At 41.0% G+C, this 21330-nt stretch overlaps 1 protein-coding gene across 1 annotated transcript in view; it reads left to right on the plus strand.

Moving 5' to 3' along the window:
• PPP1R1C (protein phosphatase 1 regulatory inhibitor subunit 1C) overlaps nucleotides 1-21330 on the plus strand; it is a 45459-nt gene that overhangs the window by 18083 nt on the left and 6046 nt on the right. Inside the window, exons 3-4 of the mRNA XM_048953629.1 lie at nucleotides 2851-2888; nucleotides 4688-4748. Coding sequence (XP_048809586.1) covers nucleotides 2851-2888; nucleotides 4688-4748 — 99 coding nt within the window. The remainder of the gene's footprint in view (nucleotides 1-2850; nucleotides 2889-4687; nucleotides 4749-21330) is intronic.

The raw sequence follows: 21330 nt of genomic DNA on the forward strand, positions 1-21330 counted from the left end.
ATTTCCTCACTCTTCTCAAGGGGACTTCAGGATCTAAGAATTTAGTAAAGAAATTCAGTTTTTCTAATCCTGCCACTGGATTTGGCAGGGGTCTAAAGCTGGGAATTATCTGTCTTGTTGGATTTCAGTTTGGTGGATACATTGCAGCAGCTGACCCATTGTGTTCCTTCTTACCTTGTACCATCCATTCCCATCATAAATTTTGTTGTCTCAGAGATATCTCCTTATGCCAGAACTGATCTTTTGTGGTGAGAACATCAATTTGGACATGAAATGACTCTCTTATGGACACTATTATTAAGAACACGCTTTCACAACATTATTTGAACCGCTTTCAAGGCAAAAAGGATTACAATGGAAAAACAGTTTATATCCAAGCAAGACTAATCACTCAAATATAAATTCAATCCTCCAGTTAAGTCAGTATGGCTCAAGGTATTTCCTTGGGCAGAGATCTTTTAATCAAGCTCCAGTGCACACTGCACTACTGCTCTGTTCTCACTAAATATCTCCTCTAACTTCTGCTACAGCCCACTACCTGTCTTTCATCACTACCACAGCTACACAAAAAAGCAGCACTTGCTTGCTTGCTTGCTTTTCCTTTCTCCCTTTCTTTTCATCTTTCCACTTTCCTCTACAGAGAGAATTTTTATTTTCTTTTCCCTGTGTTGATCTATGGCAAGCAGTGATCTCAGCTTCACCTCTCTTTGAAGATCTATATACTTTGTTGAGTTTTTCTATCAAAATGCCTTTCAAAAATAAGCATTCAATGTTCTTTCTGTGCTCAAACATCTACCAAAATGTACTGTTGACCAAAAGATATCTCCAGCTGTCTCTGCCTTTCTTTTGATCTCAAAATACATACGAAACACCTCACACCTGCTGCTTCAGGTTTGTCTCCTTTGGTCATTCCAGCTTTTTTCTGGATTTGAAAAACTGTTGGAGTATTTTTGTAAGTCATTCTTGAATTTCTGCATTGTTTGTTGCTATTTATTGGCTCTCATTGCCCTGTGGATATCAATGATTTCTGTAACTTGACAGGACAGGTTTTGATCAAAAAGCCGACATTATTTAAGGGCTGCTGGATGAAAGGAAAGGACGGAAACTTTCTGGTTCTCATAAACTCAGTGTTGCTTCACTAAGAGGAATAGTTAAAGTGCAAGCCCAAAGGGTTAGAGAAATGCAAATCCTTGGGGAGAAGACCTGAAACCCAACAAAGCTGCTGTCTGCAGCGAGGCTGACTCCTTATGCAAGTCTCAAGCTGGGTTTTCCACAAATTCTTTGAATCCGAACAAGCCTAGTGTTTCAAGAAGGAATGGGACATAATTTACTCTTAATTGTTCTCTGTTTGAAGTTTTCAATTTATTTCATTTTCAGCCTCTAAACTAAGTCCAGGAACTTGAGGTAAAAATTCTGGTGTTGAGTATTTGAAGTCTGTGTCTCTCTGTCATGCTTCTAATAAGAAACATTGCAAGGACTTAAATAATCAGCCATTTAGCTAGGATATCTTCATGATCCAAAGTGCTTTAAAAGGCTACAAGGTTCTGCTATACTTATTTACAGGTAGGGAATTCAAGGAAGAGATTAGTCAGCTTCAAGGTCATGCAAATGTCAATGGCAGGAACTGGCCTCCTGATTGTCTTGTCTAATTCCGTAGCTGTGGGACCACACTGAAGTAATCAGTGCTGTTTTGAACCACGTTTTTCAACCTTGAGTATAAATCAAATGAAGGTCTCTTGTATAAAGCCTATGTGAAATCCATACTTCAAGAAAGATCAGTAAGTCAATTAATGTTTGCAAGATACATGTGCTTGAGGGTAAGGAACGCAGTAGGAAATGCAATTAGTCTGCCTGGACTGGTTCTTCCCCTGACAAAAAATCACATTACAGGCAGCTGATACCTAGATACAAAGTTGGATGAAGCGATGGTACACAGAACTGATTCATCCTCCAAATCTGTCACACATCAGTAGAAATTGGACAATTATATCTGCAAGTAGTGGTGCAGTTAGATTGTTGTCTGTGTTTTTAATGGCTCTTTATTTTAGAGCTTGTAACTACAGTGCATCAAAGATCCTGAATGATCTTTGTGGAATGGTTGGAAAGTTTTCATTGGAAGAGACTCTGATCATTAACCGCATCAATACAATGCTAGAAAAATAATTTTGTCTCGTGGACAAGTTGATTTTAGAGCAATGGTTAGGAAAATTTGCAGCTTCTCCGCTTCATGTTATTTGACTTAATTGTTCAGATAAGTTTCCAGAATGTTTATTTTCATTAGGAATCTCTATTATTGACTGTTTCTGTCACACCTATTCTCCAAAACAAATTAAGGCAAAAAAGTAAGTGATATCAGGAAATATTTCACAGCCTTTTCTAAGACTACAGTAGTGGTGTCCTTAAACTTTTCAGATGAAAGACGAGACTTCATTGCACTTCGGTTTGCTGATTTTGAATGTTACTGTTACTCTTGAGTGTCATTACTAGCCTATTAACAGCTGAGTGAAGGGGAAGGTCTTGTTGGTGCTTACTGGAGCCCAGCAGAGCCCTGAGTGAGGCTGCTGCATGCCATTCGGCAGCCATAGCACAATGCTTGGGCACCACAAATTGCTTGGGTGTGGAGCCCTGCTGCCAGCCCAGCCAGATAAAAAATGGGAGTGAAGGGCTCCAGACACAATACAGTATTGTAGGGCCTCAGGTTTTCTGAGTGACGCAAAGGAGAAGCTGCAGATCAACAGAGTGTTTTCTTATTTACAGGAATGTTCTAGGGTGCTGGGCAGAGCTGCAAGACTTTGCACCAGGAAACGCTTTTGTACTAACTTTTCTATTTTGTATGTTTTCATTTTCTAGAAAAAGATGAGAAAAGAACAAACATCTCACAGGCAGAAGTAAGTGAAGTATTTTTTTCTTAAAATTCATTTACTGTTAGGATAGAACTACTGTTCAAACCCCTCCAAAATGTCCTGGTCCATCGCTGTAGTTCCCTACACTTACATGCTCACATGCCTCCAGCAGCACAGCCAACCCAAACCCAACTACTGTGTCCACCAGCTCTGCTTCCTCACCCTCCTGCCTCAAGCAGAGGGCTGCAGGCAGCTGTGGGGCTGCAAAAATCCCTCCTTGCTGTCCTTTGCCTAGCCCACAGTAGGCACAGGACTGAAGCTGTCTGCAGGAGAGCTGAGAACCGGCTCCTCCCCTCTCATCTTCCCTCCCACAGCTCCTGCAGTTCCTTCTCACTTTAGCCTCCACCAATTGCCCAGAGAAGCCAGCAGAGCTCTAAAATAGCTGCAGGAGGTATTGATTGTTTCAGACTTGGATTCAAATGCAGACTTATCAGTGATTCACTGGGGTGAGGATCAGCAATCTATCACAGAGTGATTATAAATAGCTTTCTCTTTCCAAAAGACAATCTTATTTATAAATGTTATCACTCCATCCATTGTGATAAGGTAATAGGATTGGTGGCATTTGTGTGGCAGTGTTTTTCTTAAGAGCTGTCTCCAATAATCTTTGAAGAGATTAAAATTCACTGGTGATACACCAGAGGAAAAGTAGGAGGCAGCATCATTATAAGCAAATAAAACTAAAATTGATGAGAGCAAGTAAAGCTTGCTCAGGCACAGCTTTTTTTTACATTTTTCTTGGGAATGTGGTATGTCTTCCAAACCTAGCCATGTGTGAGATATTATGTGATTTTATTATCCTCTGTATATGGAGATATTCCATGTTGGTACATACGCCAATTGAACTTTTGCAGAAATTGCACTGCCTTAGCACTGGAGTATGTTTCAGTTAGGTCTTGTTGGATATGCACTGATGTAGTCATTCCACGTGTAATTTTAATGCTGTCGTTTTGGAATAATTCATCTTTTGTGCATAGGTGTGACTTTGGGGTCAAAGTTATATTATCTCTAAAGATATCCCTTAAAACAGGACTAGCTGAGGGCTGAGTGGTTGGTGGAATTGTTTGAGGAGTATTATAATACATTGAAAAATTGCAGGGGGAGGGTTTTTTCATTTGTTAGAATGTGTGTAGTAATAATTTCATTATTACCTTACATATGGAGTCATTCTTTATGCATATACTTTATACTGATTAGTTGGAATATTCGTTAAAGTAAATCTTGCGTTATTTTAATATATGTATGTATTTGCCTTCTTAGAGTCAGTTACATAGACTATTAAAAACACAGACTGCCCTAACTTTATGCTTAACAGCATCTTTTACAGTTAAGGGTAATTTTCAGTGGTGCCTGGGAGCTATAAAAGTTGTTCATTAAGCATATTTTGTCCATTTAAATTTCCCCTGTGTTCACAAAAGCACAGGAGCTGGCATCAGACTTCACACGATATCATTTCCACAGATGCTTCTCATTGCTCCTGAACTGGGAGCAACGCAGAGCACTGCAGTCTATCCCAAACCTGCCTATCATTGCTGCCTGTATGTATGGCTTTCAATCCAGCCCTACCGAGGCCATAAGGAACTACCACTTAGTCTGAAAAGCACCCAGTCTGAAAAGCACCCAGGGTAATTCTGAGTGTGAAATAAGTTTTTGCATTGGGCAAGCAACCTCAGAGAGTTTTCAGGTAAAGAGAGGGAAGAGCTGCGCAGCACGACCCCGAGCTGCTAAGCACAAGAAAGTTCTCTGCCCGTGTTTTACCATCTGTCTCTATTTTCAATCCCCAGTGCCAGAGCTCATCGCCAAAGCAGCGGAAGCAGAGCGTGTACACCCCACCTGCTCTCAAAGGTACTGTCCGGGTACTGTCCCTGCCCTGGGAGCACCCTGGTCCCATGCAGCTCTGTGCCCCTGTGCACAGGGAACACCCAGCACAAGCCATAGTTCCGTGTTCCCCCAAGCAGGGCGTGGGGGCTGTGAGAATTTGGTGCTTATCTGTCTCTGGTCTCTCACGTGGGAATGGTTGTCTTCCTGATACTGGGCTGCAATTGGCCCTCAGGGCAGTATAACAACAGTGGGAAATCTGTTTAAAGGCCTTGTTTCTTCAGTGACTTGCTCATGCTTCCAGTAGGCAAGATCTGTGGGGACTCACCAGCTTTTTACACCATCACTTGTCTGTACAGGACAAAGCCAAGTGTCTCCTGGTAGATTATGAATATCTTCAATTTCCATTCTTTCTGCTCAGCACAACCTGACAAAATACAGGAAGTAAAATATCTGTAGAGTGGATCACAACCACAATTGTTAGGTAGTTTACCGTAACAGCCAACTCTACTAATATCTAATATCTCATTCAGTAGCTTTAGTTCTCCAGCACTTAGCAACACTGAACACATCACCTAGATACTGCTACCTGTCAAAACTGGCTAAAGTTTGTTTACTGGATATTAGAAATAATCTTCTTATAGTAAGTTTTAATAATTTGTGACAGAAAGTTTTGAGTGGGCAGCAATAGCTCTTATTGATGCCACTGCTGCATTGTTCCCCCACGTAAGTCTAAATTAAACAGTGTGTAAATGAAGAGATCTGAAACAGGTCCTCATGGTCCTAAGACTACATCCTACTCAGCATTACCCCTGCTCAGGTCTGGGGAAGTTCCTGGCAAAGCTTGCTACTACATAAACTTAATTCCCAAGGAAGAGACTTTCTAGAAGAAAAGAGCTTACAGATGATCAGAAATAGCTTGTGAACAGAAGAATGAAAAGTGTAAAATGCTTATCCTGTACACCTTAACTCCCTAACCAGTGCGATATTCCCAGAAGCACAGGTAGGCACCTGGAAGTTGATAACTGCATTGTAAACAGGCTGGATTGCCCTTAATTTAACATATTGGAAATGTCATAAATATAAACCTTTTTGTTTAAAAAAAAAGTATCCTGAAACAGAAAATTCATTATTCCTTCCTCTTCATTGCTATGAAAACATTCATGTTATTTTGTTTAGACTGAGATTAGGGGGCACATGTAGCAATCCAAAATACACAATGCTATGAAAAGCATGACTGTGAAACAGAATTTTTAAGTTCTTTAATGATTTAAATAATTCTATTTTTATAGGTTATTTGGTTTTTCTCCCCAGTGCTTTCAGAATAGCAGGCTTCTTGATTTCCCAGTATTCCCTCAGCTTTGCATGTGTTTTCCCCCTGGGCTGTTTCTCCCTCTGTACTTATAGTGTATGTGTCAATCTACAGTAGAGCATGAGATTCTAGGTGATGAATATTTTTCAGTACAGTACCAGGACAATAGTTCTTGTTACATTAACTATGCAAATACATTAAAATATTTGAAATTTAAAAAGTAAATGAAGATGCAGCACTGGTGTACATGTCATAGTGATAGATGGAGAGCATTCTTAGCTAAATGTGAGCATACTTTCCCACTCTGCCGTAGAAACGATCTGAACTGAAAGACAATGCTATTATTTGTCTAATACTGCTTCCACACGCTTTGTTTCCATCCTTAATATGGCTTGCACTGTCTTCAGGGGGTTTGCAGTTGCTGTAGCAAAGTTGCAAGCTGTAGGTGGGTTGCAAGCTGTAGCAAAGCCATGTGTATGCAGAGCCAGTGCCTGGTTAGAGTGCAACAGGTAAGTTCTTATTCCTATGTACGTGTATGTGCGCTTTGGTTCCTGCTTTGATTTTTCAGGAAAAAAACCCACACAGCATCTCTGCAGACATAGCAAACAGCTGACTCATCTCACGGCATTGCTCTTTTTACTGGAATAATGTGCTTGAAAAATCAATGTGAGAGCTATTGATTTAGGTGGTAATCTGGAGAGAAGATCAGACAGCAAACCAGATAACCGCTCAGTGCAGAGTTCTTTCTAGTATTGTATTACCAAGTCTGATGGATGGCAAAGAGGTTTCTTTATTCTGCTTTCAAAAATATTTTTTTTGCTAATGCTGCTACCCTAGTTTTTATTAACTCCACAGCCTTACACAGTATGCAATGATGGAAAAAGTCAGCATCCGAAGATTGAACCCAATTCATAATATTTTCAGTATATTATGATTTACCTCATGTACATTGTCAGCACCTCTTACCTGAGGATAGTAATGATAACTAATGACAGACTGAACATAAGGAAGGCTGAAACTTTTTTCTGTGTTTGAGGGCTGCTCTAACGTCATAGACTAAACTCTCAACTCTACTAAGCTTATACCATCTCAGATCAGTGATAGGTTCATCCCATGTACTTAATCTAGTAACTTTTTTCTACTGTTTTCTGAGTTCACCATCTCTGTTTTGCCTTTCTTCATCCCCCCTTTCTTCCCTGTCTCTTGAGTTTTTATATGGGAGCTTCAAATGTTCCCTTACTTCCCTAATTTCCAATGTGCTAATGTGTTAAGCTTGAATCCTATCACTTTCTCCTTCCATCTTAAGCTCCTCTTCATGTACGGAAGCTGACTTTGTATTTCCTGACAAAGAACACTGTAAAAACAACCAGGGAAAATATGTCCATTCGAAGAGTTATCAGTTGTATCCAAAGCAATTTATTTTTTCAGTCAGTTCTCATTGCTTAAGGTTGGTTTATCCTAGTACTGATCTGCTTATTGTTCTTTATGATAAAATTAGTAAGAATCCTTTGGTAATTTTCCTCGGTATCAAAGCAGGTGCCCAGCTTTTTAAACATGTCCATTCATCCACAAATTGGTATACTTAAAGAAATCTCCATTATTCTGGTTGGAGAGTATGAGGAGCCCTTGGGAGCTGTGCCTTTTCCCCTTATGATCTCCAGAGAAGTCTGAAATGAAATAACCCCCCCAGGCAGAGAGTTGCAGCTCAGACTGTGCTTATCCCTGGTAAAGGTACTTCCTTGGCACCTCATCACCGCCTGAAAATTAGAAGAGCACATTTGAGGCTCAGAGTTACAGTGGCAGCTTTCAGTCTAAAGACATGCTTTGTACCAAAGCAGTTTTCCTACTACCTAGATATCATGTTTTGTTTCAGCTCATTCTTGAAAGGAAACACGTACTGGAGTGACAGGAAACAAGGTTTACAAAGACAAACAGAAGACAGTCTGAGCTGTTCCCAAATCTGCATTGCTCCCCAGAGGTCACAAGTCTCCACATTATCTACCAGCCCCTCTGCTATTAATACTAACATCTATTTAAATACCACCAAGGTCTTCTCTTGAGAAGCAAGCGCTCATTCCTGAGTGGTTTGAAGACTTCATTAGTAGTGATCCTACTGGTGTGGGTGTGCTAGAGGTCAGGGAAAGAGGAAACCTTCTCTCATCTGAGTTCACCCTGCAGGAGGCTGTTGGGGCCAGCATCAAGATCCTACTACTCCCAGTGGGCTTTGAAGAAAGCTCTTGCTGCTTTCTGTGTTCACTGGACCACCTTTGCAATTAGCTGCCATTAGATCATAATTAAAATCCTTCCCTCCTGAAGTGGAATCTTTTACTATGTTTTCCCTCTACCCACTGGGAGAACGCATCCCCTCTTAATGTTTTTTCTTTGCATGAAGGCCAAGATTTTTTCTTTGACTAGTCCTAGCAGCAACGCTTGAAATGGGATGAAGTACAAGTTGTTATAATCCTAAGGAACATTTAAAAACATCTTTTAGTTTGATTCATTAAAACATCCAGGACTCAGTGGCTGTTCCCAGGGTGTTCAGACCCAGGGATTTGATACATGCATAATTCTAGTATTTAGAGTGATGTCTGATATTAAATGAGCTCTTTCTAGTTTCTGCCATGAATTTCAGATGCCGTGCTTGTTTAGTACCTGCTTGTTCTCCAAAGGAAACAAAATGTAGAATAAATTATTAAAATCATGATGTCCCTCCTGAAATATGTAATTTATTAGAAGCAATTAGTACAGTATGTGGCCCTCATCCAAATTTGTAACCCCTTAGGCCAGCTTGACGATGTCTGATGCATCTCATTACTTTGTAAGTGAAGGTTAACAAGAACACAGATAGAGTCTGGAGACATAAAGGACTGTTGTTACTGTGATAGGCACTGAGTTCAAAGCTCATGAGAATTATCACAGAGCAAAAATCTGAGGCTAAATTTATTTCAAGTGGCAGAGGAGTGACGTTTGTGAGTCTAAAGCAGTCATTACAGAAAACTGTATTGTTTTATGGCCTGTCTTCTTATATGGTGAACTCTGACTAGGTTCTGTCATTAACTAAATTCATTAGGGCGAAAACAAGAAATAGAATGCTAAAAAAAAAAAAAGAAAAATACTATGTCTTTGTGTCATTTGTGCTTCATAAATTGTCTTAAATTTAATTTTTTAGAAAATTAATGTTAGCCACAACCTTTTACACATCTTGTACCTTTTTCTGAACATCAAGATAGGTTTGTCAAAATTCAGAGCCTAAGCTGGTGCTGCTCGTATGCTTTTCTTATGTAAGTCACTTTGGCTCGGACTTTTATATCTTTGTTTTTGCAGTGAGCTAAGGGGCTGAGATAAATTCCAAGTAGTTGGCTGGGACTGGTCCACAATGAAGGCTTCAAGCTGCACCAGAGGTGATTTAGGCTGGACGTTAGGAGATACTACTTTTCTGAAACAGTGATCAGGCACTGGAATGGGCTGCCCAGGGAGGTGGCGGAGTCACCAAACCTGGAGATGTTCAAGGAATGTTTGGATGTTGTACTGAGGGACATGGTCTAGTGAGTACTATTGGTCATAGGTGGATGATTGGACTGGGGATGATCTTGAAGGTCTTTTCCAACCTTGGTGGTTCTGTGAAGGCGCAGGCCAGAACCTGAAGTGATCATCAAAGATGGGGCCAGACCCTCTTCTCAGACCCTTGCATAGATGCAGTATGGTGCACATTCTTCAATCCCTTCCCTCTAGGTAGAAGATCTGTCTCAATAGTTGTTTCCTGGGTAATAGAAGAGGGCAACAATCTGTGTCATTATTTGCATGCGTTGCTCCTGTTTGTCAATGTGTTGTGATGTGTTATAGCACCATCAGTTTTTTTTTTGTTTCAGGAGTGGAAGCCCCACAACTGCCAGGGCTTCCTGAAGCACTGGGTAAAGAAAATTCATTCTGCAATCTTGTACAATTACATTTTTTTTCTTTTTCATAGCCAAGTCACAAAAGAGAAGTGTAGCTTTTGTTTCAAGAAAAATTTTATTTTTAGCTACTCTTATCCATATCTTAGTCACAAAAGCACCTTGAGGCGAGCACATCACTTAATATAGCATGGCCTTGGACAGACTTCCTGGCTTCATTTCATCTGATGTATCAGACCTAGTTGGGGGTATTTCTGAAATTCCCGTGTATGTACCACTGTAAGAAAGAGGTGGGATGTGTGTCTTTGCTGTTCTTTCTCAGGATGCTACCTTCTACTGCTTGGTCTCTTCCTCGCTCTCCCTATGCCTCTCTCCTGCTTCACACTTGCACACTAGTATGGTAATAGATACAATTTTAAAAAAATGAGCTAATTAGTGAATCTCTGACTTAGTGACTGGGATGCATTAGATTGCCACCACCTCAGGTTCAACTGACTGCCACCAAAAGTTGGCAGACGCTGCTGTAGTCTGTGTTTAATTCCTTACTGCTGGCAGCACTGAATACGTTTCATTTCACACAGCTGGCAACTTCTAATTCAAAATGGCTGTGGCCCTGTCTGCAGTAAATACCACATTACCTTTAGCGAGACTGAGGTGTTCAGTGGAGATTAAGCTTGACATCTGCTGTACTTGAAAATGGGGCATTTGTGCTACAGCTTGTCATCTGCCACTGGTACCTGGCATGTGAAAAAGAAAAGGTTGTACTGAGCACTAATATCAGCCCCCAGATCACCATGTGTGGTTTAAGGCCTGATCCAATGCCGGCGAAAGTCAGGGGGAATATTTCCACTGACTTCATTCAGTTCAGCATGATGTTCCTGTACCTGACCGTTCATTCTAACCTTCATGGAATAAATGTTAAACTGGCCTCATTCTAAGGGCAGACCCTTTTGGCCTTGATTTCGTGATGGAATGATAAGCTTACTAATGTCTTTGAAACAGCATTTCTGGCTTGGAGATAGTATTATTGAGTACTGTCATACCAAAGATAGAACAGTGTAAACATCATGGTACCAATTGCTTCTAAGCAGTAACAGAAGACATTAAGAAGTAAATCTTTAAAGAGACAAGTACATAAAATATTGCAGAAAGAGAATGTGAAAGACTTAGTACTTATTTTCAAATAAAAAGTAGAAAGCCCAGGAAGAGCAATGATTTGTTCTGGTTACTTTATATCATGAGGCGTATTTGTAGTTTAATTCCAAAGATTTTGGCAGGGCTTTGCTGAAAAAGCTTTTGAAGAAAAGACAATATTTCTATCTGAGAAGATGCTAGGTTTCTGTGAAGCCAGTCATCTGGCAGGGCATTAGATTTTCTTTACTGGCTGTAGCCATATGTTCTGGGTTGGAGGTTAACAGCCAAGCCCCAAGACAGACACTGACTCCAGTAGGTCCTGTTGTAATAAATAATTGCCCCTTTGTTCTTCTCAAGCACCAAAAACCCTGAGTTTGATCCTAAACAAGGAGACCAAGTGAACCAGCAGGGCTCCTGTGCAGTGCTTGACCCCTCCTTGGCATCTGGACAGGAGCTGCAGGACTCTGTATACAGGCTGGATGGTTTTGGCAGATGCTCACCATCCCCAGCACTGTGTGGTTTGTCAGCCTGCTGGGCAGAGCAGATCTCTCCTTCTGGGGGAGGTGGCTCATGTGCTGGTGGCTGTGGTTGCAAAGGTGGGAACAGCTTGATCAGGAGGTGAGGAATCAATACAAATACCTCCCTAAGGAGGGCTTTTGTGAAGAGCCTCTATGGGATGCAGGCTCACCTCTTGCCTAATTAAACAAAAATCCTCCCCTGCATTTTCATCTGATTTCTTATCTCTAAGTAGTACCTTCATGTCTCTTAATGTCTCCTGGGAGCCTTGAAATATGCTCTTCCAGGGCAGTAACTTAGCCTTTGCTCTTTTAGTTTCTACCACCAGGTTTTATTCTGACCTGAGTAGAAATCCAAGCAGTGCACTATTTTCTTGATATCTCTGTGTCTGAGCAACATGGTCCTTAGTTCTGTGGGTAGGCCAAAATAAGGATGAGATGTGCTTCTTTTCTCAATTGCCATCTGTCTTGGGTTCCTTGTAATGGGGATGTTGCCTGAGTTTTATGACTCGATTTTTGTTCTTTTTTGGAGTGAATGCTTAATAGTCTGAATTTAATGAAAAGTGAAAAATTCTCTAAAGATGGCCATGTGGTTCTCCTCCCCTCCATAATTTCTCCTTTTCCTCACCCCTTGGGATGCAACGTTGCCTGGTTTGGCAGGAACAGAGAGTTCCCAAAACCCTCCACCAGAGCTTTGGCATGGAGACAAGAACATGAGCAGCCTGAAGATTTCAACCACATCCTTTTCAGCCCATGGCTAGGCCTGAAAACTCAAATGAATTATGTGTGTGAATGTGACCAGAGGAAAAAAAAAAAAAAAAAAAAAACAGGAAATACTGCAGCAAACATATGGATCTGAAAAGGGATTCATTTTCCTGTGAGCTGCATGGGCCAAAAGGAAGTTGTTTAAAGAGTTCTAAGTGGTTTTAGCTGGTAATTATTCCTGAAACAAGATTTTTCAGGGTTTTTTTCAGCCCTCACCCAACCCGTGAACCAATGTTATCCCACACATCTTTTATACCTGGAGGAGACTGTCAGCAGGCTCTGAGCAATCTGCAGAGTAGTTGCTTTCAAGGATACCTTTAAAAGGACTTGTGGGATTTAATGACCACTCAGAAGAGGAAAACAAACAAGAAAAACACCTAAGAAGTTTGCTATGATCTTCTCAGCCTAGAAACACCCGGTGCTCATAGGGCGGATTTCCTTGCAGAGCCAAAGGTAGGCAGCACATTGCTCCTTTCCTTTCGGGAATGAGGAGAATCGGTATAAATTCTCTTCCCCTGCTTCCTGATCCCCGAGAAAGCAGAATTGCTGAGCAGGCAGTCACGGGGATTTTTGGCATTAAAGCTCCCTCTGGCGCCATGTAGGTGTATTTTCTTACGGCTAGAATTGTGACGGAGATTTTTTTCCAAATAGTTGTGTTGAAATTTGGGGGAAATTGGCAAGAAAGGTTATAAATGAACTAGAGGAATTATGTCAAAGTCCACCTATGGCTTACATTTCTCATCTAAAATCTGTTAGGTTATCACTGCATTTCACCTGTGTGTTTTCCCCCAATCCTGCAGTGCTCAGAGCTCCATTTTCCCTTCAATCTTGCTCTTGGTAAGATCAAAAGTAAGAACAGTGTTGAAACTCACTTTTACAGAATCTATGAGTCTGAAATGAACGTGTCTAATCATGTAGAGGTGTGTCTGCCATTTTTGCACGTTGGCTATATTTTCCACAATGAAACTAAGAAAACTGATATTCTTTCTCCTATATTATTATTTTCACTTTCCAGAAGAATTGAGAGCAATGCTTGTTTCCAGTCTCTGACTATTAATTTAAGTGCCAGATCGTGTGTTTCCAGGATGTAATTACATTCTGGTTGTACTGGATGCTGGCTCTGGGGTATTCTGATGCCTTAGGCAAACCAGGAGATGTAGGTTTCTCACAAGCTCGAGTCATTCACGCAATGAAGAGCCACTAAAGATTTTGCCCCTGATGTTTTGCTGCCAATGGCAACTGCAAAGTGAGACCAGCTGTATCTGCAGCAATGCAAATCATTTCTGGTAGCTGCATTCCATGTTCAATATCTGATTTCTTAGTATTTGTTTTAAATTTGTTTTAGGAATAAGAATTTGGTGGACTTTCAGTTGTCAGAAAGCTGTGCTATCCCTGCTTCTACAGGGCAGCCTGGTGTGTCTCAAAAGTATTCACATAGTCTCAGACTGGATTGGGATGTCAAACTGTTAGAAATGATAAGTTCACACTCTTTAGTGTGTTTTTAGCTGCAGCTTTTAAGAGAGCCAACTATTTATGAGTTAGGAGCATGGATTCTTTAAAAAAACCTATCTGAACACTGGGAGCAATGGTAAGATATCTATTACCATCCACTTCCTACTTCTGTTTAGTTACTTTTCAGACTACAGTTGCAGTTTTATGTTAAGTATATCTATGCCTTAAGTAACAATGTTAGACACAGTTCCCTTCGTGACACTTCTCTGCTTTAAAAAAAATGAGGAGCTAGTATGTGATGTGAGGACAGGAGTCAAAGGACTCAAACTGAAGTGGATGAAATTCAATTTAACATACTTTTTCTGTTGTTTTTGCTGTAAGAGCAGTCAAACAGTGAAACAGGTTGCCTAGAAAGCTTGCAGTTTCCTTCCCTGGAGATATTCTAAACCTGACCTGACAAGGTCATGGACAACATGGTTGGGTTTGGGGGTCCCTTGAGGAGCCACTCCAGCTTCACCAATTCTGTGATTTTATAAGCTGTCTTATTTGCCATTTCTGAAATGCAGATATTTCACAGTATGGCAATGGCAAGCATATTAAAAACTTAATCTTGCAGCTGCTCACACCAGAGTTTCACCTTTGTTCTGATGGATGACACCTTTTGTAGTGTTATGTTTCCTACTTCTACAACAGCACTCTCTAAACATCAGTTTCCTTGGTAAATACAGTGAAAAAATGTCTCAGAATAAAAAATTAGTGCAGGCTGCGAGCTCCAAAACTGTAGCATGGGAAAGACCTCTTTAGTAACCAGGGTGTTAAAAGAGAAGAGGGACTGGACTGGCTCTGATCTCTCAGAAGAGCTCTGGTGCTCTTCGATGTTTGTTGTATCTCGCTGTGTTGAATTTGCTTCGGTTAGCATGAAATGTCTGCTGCCTGGGGCTACAGGAAAGACTCGAGCCTTGCCATCTGAAGCAGATCCCAGCTGTTTGAGGACATCTGAGCAGCTCGCAGACAATGATGTGGTGAAAATGGAGCAGGCTCATTCTTCCCAACAGATTCCATTTTGGTTGTAAGCACTGCAGCTACTATAGCTGTAACACAAAAAAAAAATGGGAATTGCCTGCTGTTCATATGTCACCCATGAAGGAACTACGATGGGGATAATTTAATGTAAGCACAGACTTATCAATCACTTGTTCAATCATTGCAACGTTCTTGTCATTTTGAAGGAGTTTGTGAGATACTTAAACCAGCAAGAGAGCTCATTCCAAAGTTTACAATATTACTGATGTCAGTTTATATGGATGCCAAAACTCTATCTCCTTTGTCATCATAAGAAGATTCACAATGAAGAGTGTAATTACAACTCAGTAGGGGATTCATCCATAGCATATTCATTCATAGCAAATTAATGGAGAAGCTTATAGACTTCTGACAGAAACCAAGCAGACCGGATTAATTAAAAGTGAAAGCCACACAGAATATGGAATTATGGCAGTGAAAGACGGAGTTACATACTCTGCTGACCAGCAGAGTTGTTGGTCCTGTTGTTGGTTAACAAGTACAACTCACTGGGAAGCTTTCTATCTGCACTCTAAAAATCTCAGGCTTCAAAGCGGTCAGCATGAGATTTAGGTCTGCCACTAACAAACCTCATGCTGCTTCTGATCCAGACCAAGCAAAGAAATGACGTCCACAAAAAGAACGTCAAAAATAGAAAATATGGATCCAGAAGACAAACAACACAGAGCAGCTGGGGGGTTGGGGTCCTCTGCCAAGACTTGGGATGGAGCAGAGGAAGCTGTGAAGCACCAGGAACTGCTCAGCCCTTACATGTGGAACTCCATTCATCCCACTGTGGGCTCAGCCTCCTGCTCTGGAGCTCAGCAGCTCCCTGTCTCTGCCAGGGATTCTCTCCTCTCAGGATGTGGCAGTCATTTTTTCTCCTCTGTTTAGGTTTCTTGACCTCAGAAAAATCCCTGTATTGGCCAAAAAATATGAAAAAATAGAGCCATAGTGTAATTCTTCAGGAAAAGAGGAGCAGCTGGATAATTCTGTCAGTTGACACTGAAGTCAGATAAGAATGTCTAAAAGAAACTGAAATACAGCTGCTCGGAAAAGTCTCATAGAGGTGTGGAGATCAAAATGCTTCATAAAGCATTTTCAGTAAGGTCCTCAGTACACAAATCTCTGAGTGTTTAAGTTAATTTCGCTTGTGTTTTCATCTCAGATAAAAAGTTAATTACTTTTCCTATAGCATGCCTACATTTTCATGTTAAAAAGAACTAGGCAAAGCTGAGTGTTTTTACAGCACTAATATAAAATGTTTTGGCAGTATCTTTTTATTTTTCTTCTCATAAAGGAAATTTTTTACTTTCAGGGTTTTATTCCTAATCTCAGGCAAGCAACAATTGCAAAGCTCTGAACAAATGCAAATATTCAGCTGTTGAAGTCTGCTGCTGTCATTTTTATAAATGCTTTGTCTTGACTCCGTTCCACTTAAGCTGTCAGTCATGTAGTTACCCTGGGTGTGCTACAGGATGCCAAGTGGAGAGTCAAACTCTGGGAGTTTCTATGTTGGCTATGTGAGGGCTCAGAAGCAATGTTGTTCTTCTCAAAAGTATGCAAAGGTCAGTGGGCATCTGTGCACTCTCCATCCAGAGTGTCACAGGACATCCCATAGGGTTGTTCTTTGTGGTGCTACAGCTGTGAGCAGGAACAGGAGAGTGACCTAGGAAATGGAGAGAAAGTGAGGATGTTGTCAGTGAGGTTACCTTTTACAAAGTGTTTCCTCACCATCAACGCGGAGGAGCATCACATATCTTCGCACTTAAAAATCCTCCAAAGATAATTCTGAATTGAGTAAAAATGTTTGTTGAGCAGCGAGACCAATACTTATGAGAGTGTGATGATGCTGGCCCTTGTGTCTGAGAATAAACATCTCCAGTGATCCATTCTAGCAAAAAGGGCTAGAATCGAAGTGTTGGTGATTTTGCCTGTAATCTGTGACTGGACCTAAATTTAATCACCTGTCCTTGTAAGAGAAGCCAGCCACAGCTGGTGAATCAAATCTGGATGTGGTCTCAGGTTTCATATCTCCCTAAGCCTACAGTAGTACTCAGTTCTGCAAATGTACATATGCCCCCTCATTCCTTGCATACAACTTCTTAAATCTTCCTTGCTGCAGTTAACAGAAAGCTACATGCAGTTAAATTTTGCAGAGCAGCTTACTGAGCAAATATTACCTGCCCAGTGGGGTGGGCATTGGAGCCATATTATAGTACCAGGGCAGTACAAACAGAGTTGATCAGCCTATTTATGGTTCAAGTTTTGACTATAGACATCCTCAGGATTAAAAGAACCTTCCTTGCCTTACAGAGAGACAATCAAGCATTGAGTTATTAGCTTTTATTTATGTAAGTCAGCTTTGATGGCCTGCAGCACCTTGGCTGTGGATGCTTCAGGACATGCGGGCTTCTTCAGCTGTCTCACCATGAGCATGCAGAGTTTGAGCAGACAGCTCTAAGCCTCTGTCTGAGCCGTGAAAAACTGGGATGAAAAGATGTAGCTGAAGAATTTCAGCTGTCCCTGCTGCAAGCCCTGGCAGCCCAGTGAGCCTGTCATTAAGCACGTGGGAACCATCTCGCCATGTTTTTCACCTTGAGCCGTCATTGAGGTATTTGACCCAGAGCCATCTTCCACATAATCAGCTGAGAAATGTTTTCTGGCTTTTCAGAGTGAACTAAGGGTGGGCTGGGGTTGCTGTAGTCTGAAACAGCCACGCAGCTGACTGCAGCAGCTTCCGCTTTCTGTTGGAACCCTTAGGACTGGCTGATCCCTGCTAGCGAGGCAACCAGCAAAAGGAGATGATTATATCCCGGTCTGGAGCAACAAAAGCCTTAGTTTACTCTGTTGGCTACTGTAAGTAAAGGGTGCTGTCCCTTGATCACAGCTAAACTGACCCTTGTGTCCAGTGCTTGTTCTGGCCAGCTTGTTCTGCAGTATTGACCAAGCATTGCTGAGCTGAAGCAGATCCCTCATACTAGTGTGAAGGAGTCAGAGCTGCTTTAGGCAGCTTTTGGGAGAAGAAATTGAAGTAAAAAGTGCAGTGTGAAAGAATAAAATGGAAAACAGCTGGAATTTTGCAACATGAATTTGCTGCTCTCATACAGTCTTTATTGTGCCAGTGTAACACTGGGTCTTTTGACTGAAGAGAAAGCAGCACAAGTCCCCAAATTTGTCATTTAAGAGGCTCACCGTGGGAATTAAATATTGTATATCTGGAGCGAAGAGGTGAGTTAGTAACAGCCATCGTGCATTTAGAAAATGAGGCAATCCTCATTGCTTGGTATCAGAAAGGTCATTCACAAATATTTATGAGGCTGTGGTGACCTTCTGGATATGCTGATGATCTGATCTACTCCAGGTGTGACCTACATAAATCAGTTAGATTTGCCAGTACTTCAGACAATTTGTTTTCATTTGATTATCTGTGTTTTTGAAAAAGATCCACGTTATTGAGAGAAAAAATAAAGTAAATATAAATGGGGATTGAATAATATCTTGGTCTCATAAACGCATTAAACACATGATAACTTTTTCTTCTCCTCAGTCTGAGCTAAGATACAAAATAACATAGCACACATTGTTTTTCTGATTTACAGCTTGCTAAAATGTCAGCTTAGTTTAAACTGCTACATTGGTCCTTCAAATTCTTGTCCTGAACTCTAAAGACCCACCATGTGTGCTAGCCTTCGAAGACTCCATCACACTAAGACAGCCACAGCCTGGCTTTGCTTTTCTTTGGATGATCTAAACAGGAGTTTGAGAATATCTATCTGTGTGTCACTTCTTCTCATTTCTCTAACTTTAAAATCAGACTAAACTTGCATTTATAGAACTGTACATACATTCATTGGGAGGTGGTGGAGTCTCCTTCTCTGGAGATGTTCAAGACCTGCCTGGATGCCTACCTGTGCGACCTGCTGTAGGGAACCTGCTTTGGCAGGGGGGTTGGACTCGATGATCTCTGGAGGTCCCTTCCAACCCCTACAATTCTGTGATTCTGTGAAATAAGCTATTATTTCTTTATAACTGGAGATAAGATCAATCACAAAAGCTGAACTTTCCTTTCCTGAAAAAAAGAAGAGAATGTCCCAGTGTTATCTGGAAGAGCAAGACCAAGCCCTGCCAATAGGCTTGGCTGTGGTCACTTGCGGGAGTTGTCAAGGGCTGGGTCTGTATGTTTTGTTGCTGTGATTTCAGATTACTGTTGGATTTTCTTTGTACCATTGGTGGCTTTGAGACTACCTGTAAGAGAGTCTGCAGGGGGACATGCAATTGGGTGAGGGTGCCAGAGCTGCCAAAGAGTCTGGGTTGTTGCTCTTGTGGAGACAGGCATTGAGCACTTAATTTCCCTATATTCCTCAGTTTTATCTTGTCTTTGTTTTCACCAGTTGTATACATCATCTTTTTGCAAATGGAGCTCACTCACAGAGTTCCTGCTTTCCCAAGGTGGACTTCTGGTACAGCTGCTTGTTTTCCTGCAGCAGTGCAGACCATGCCTGTGCTGGGAGGAGGCTGCTCCCTGAGACCTGCCAGCTCTACATGGCTGCCTCCAACTGCAGCCTGCTTACCAGTACTGTGAGTAAGACCCAGATGTGTGGTGGAGGCTTTTTCTTTATGAAATGCATTTTTTGTTGTTGTTGTTATTGTGCTGTAAGTTTTTTAATTATTATTTCAAAAATTTGTCTCAATTGAAAACAAAAGTATGACAAAAGAGCTTTAGTGAAGTCAAAATATTTTGGACTGATTGTTAAATTCAGAGCAATATGATACACAAAACGACATTTCTCCCAATCCAGGGGATTGAATACATGATTTTTGTCTTGATATTCCCATTTTTGCTGAGCGTATTTCATTTAGGATTGGCACAAAGCAGATGTTTTCATTTGGCTATCATCCTCTTTGTCCAGGTTTATTTGCTTGATAATTTCAAAATGATCTAAGTACTGAAAGTCTGAAGGTTAGCCTGCTTTGTCTGTGGCTCAGTTTCAGCTTCCACTCTTTTTCAAAAATTTGGATATTGGTTTTCAATAGGAAGAGGATAAGTTCTAAATCATAAAATTAAATAACCCTCCAAACTGCTGGGAATTCAGATTGCCAAGCTGATTTCAATCTGAAGTTTCATAAATGTCAACAGTGTTCCTTGGGCAATGAAGCAGAATGAAGGCAGAAGAGTTAAATAGGAAGAGGAACTGTCTTAATTATAAGAGATGGAGAACTACCTTAATTACCTTTTTTTTTTTTTTTTTATTAAAGGAGAAATTTAATTCAGGAGCACTTGGTTGTTTCATATCTTAGCCTTTTAATCTGATGCTTTGGTCAGATGGATAGACTGTTGATTAAACAGCATAGATGTTATTATGTGACTGCAAAAATGCCAGGAAGTTGTCCCATTTGCACTCATAATTTATAAGTAATCTAGAAATATGCTTTGAGGCAGTGACTTCATCTAAAAAGAATTAACAGTTCAAAGTGTGTTAGTGCACGTCTGCTGAATATGGCTTGGCATTAAGGGTTTCTTCATCAGCATTAATTGGATTAAATTACCTACAGTGAAATATGAACCCTTTGAGGAAAAGCAATTCTTGTGCTGGCTTCAGAAACATAAAGGAGTGTGGGAGGAAAGGGAGAAAAAACCAAATGTCAGTGTTTAAATAAGCTTTGTTTTAAAGCAGAATACAATGATTTTGAGCAACCTGTGAGTGTGTGATTGTTGTGGTGAGTGTGCAGTGAGAAGTTGAAGCTGTGTCTGGGGGCAGTGAGCAGCAGTGGGACTGGAAAGGCTTTGCTCTCAGGAGAGCAGAGTCCCAGCTGGAGCAGGGCTGGGGATCAGCAAGGAGATCTCTTAGACCCCACAAGCCGCCCCCAAAGGAGAGCAGGGACAAGCACCTGGGCTGGGGACTGGACAGTGAGAGACCTTATGCGCAATGTGCCCACAGGTTCAGGATTAACCACTGCCTGCAGTAAGGAGCATTGGTGAGATGGGGTCTCACTTGTGGGTATGCATCTGCAGTTCTCCTGTTTGCAGTTATTAATACTGTAAAGTTTACTGAAAAGTGGTTTATGCAAAATGAGTGACTTGATTATTTGAACTTGGATCTTCTGGATGTACAAGCAGTATCTTCTAAAATATCCTGTCTTTGGATTCCTGTGTTTTGTTTTGTTTTCTGTTTGTTGTTTGTTTGTTTGTTTTAACGAGTAAAATTTCTGTCTATATTTGTTGTTCATCCTTAATGCCTTGCTTCATCAATGAAGAGGCACCAACCCCAGACAACACTGTTCTGGTGCCTCTTTGATTGCCGTTTAGGAAAAGAGAGCTATGAACTCTGTTTCACAGTGCAGTGTGCAAGAAGAGCGAAAAGATGAAAAAGAAATATTTTTCTTTTTATTAAACCATCCCCACCATAGCAACAGTAGTAAGAACAGTTGGAGTGACCCGAGTAGTTTTTACTCGATCTCCAACCAGAATATAA

The sequence above is a fragment of the Lagopus muta genome, chromosome 8 (assembly GCF_023343835.1).
Source record: "Lagopus muta isolate bLagMut1 chromosome 8, bLagMut1 primary, whole genome shotgun sequence".
NCBI lineage: Eukaryota > Metazoa > Chordata > Aves > Galliformes > Phasianidae > Lagopus > Lagopus muta.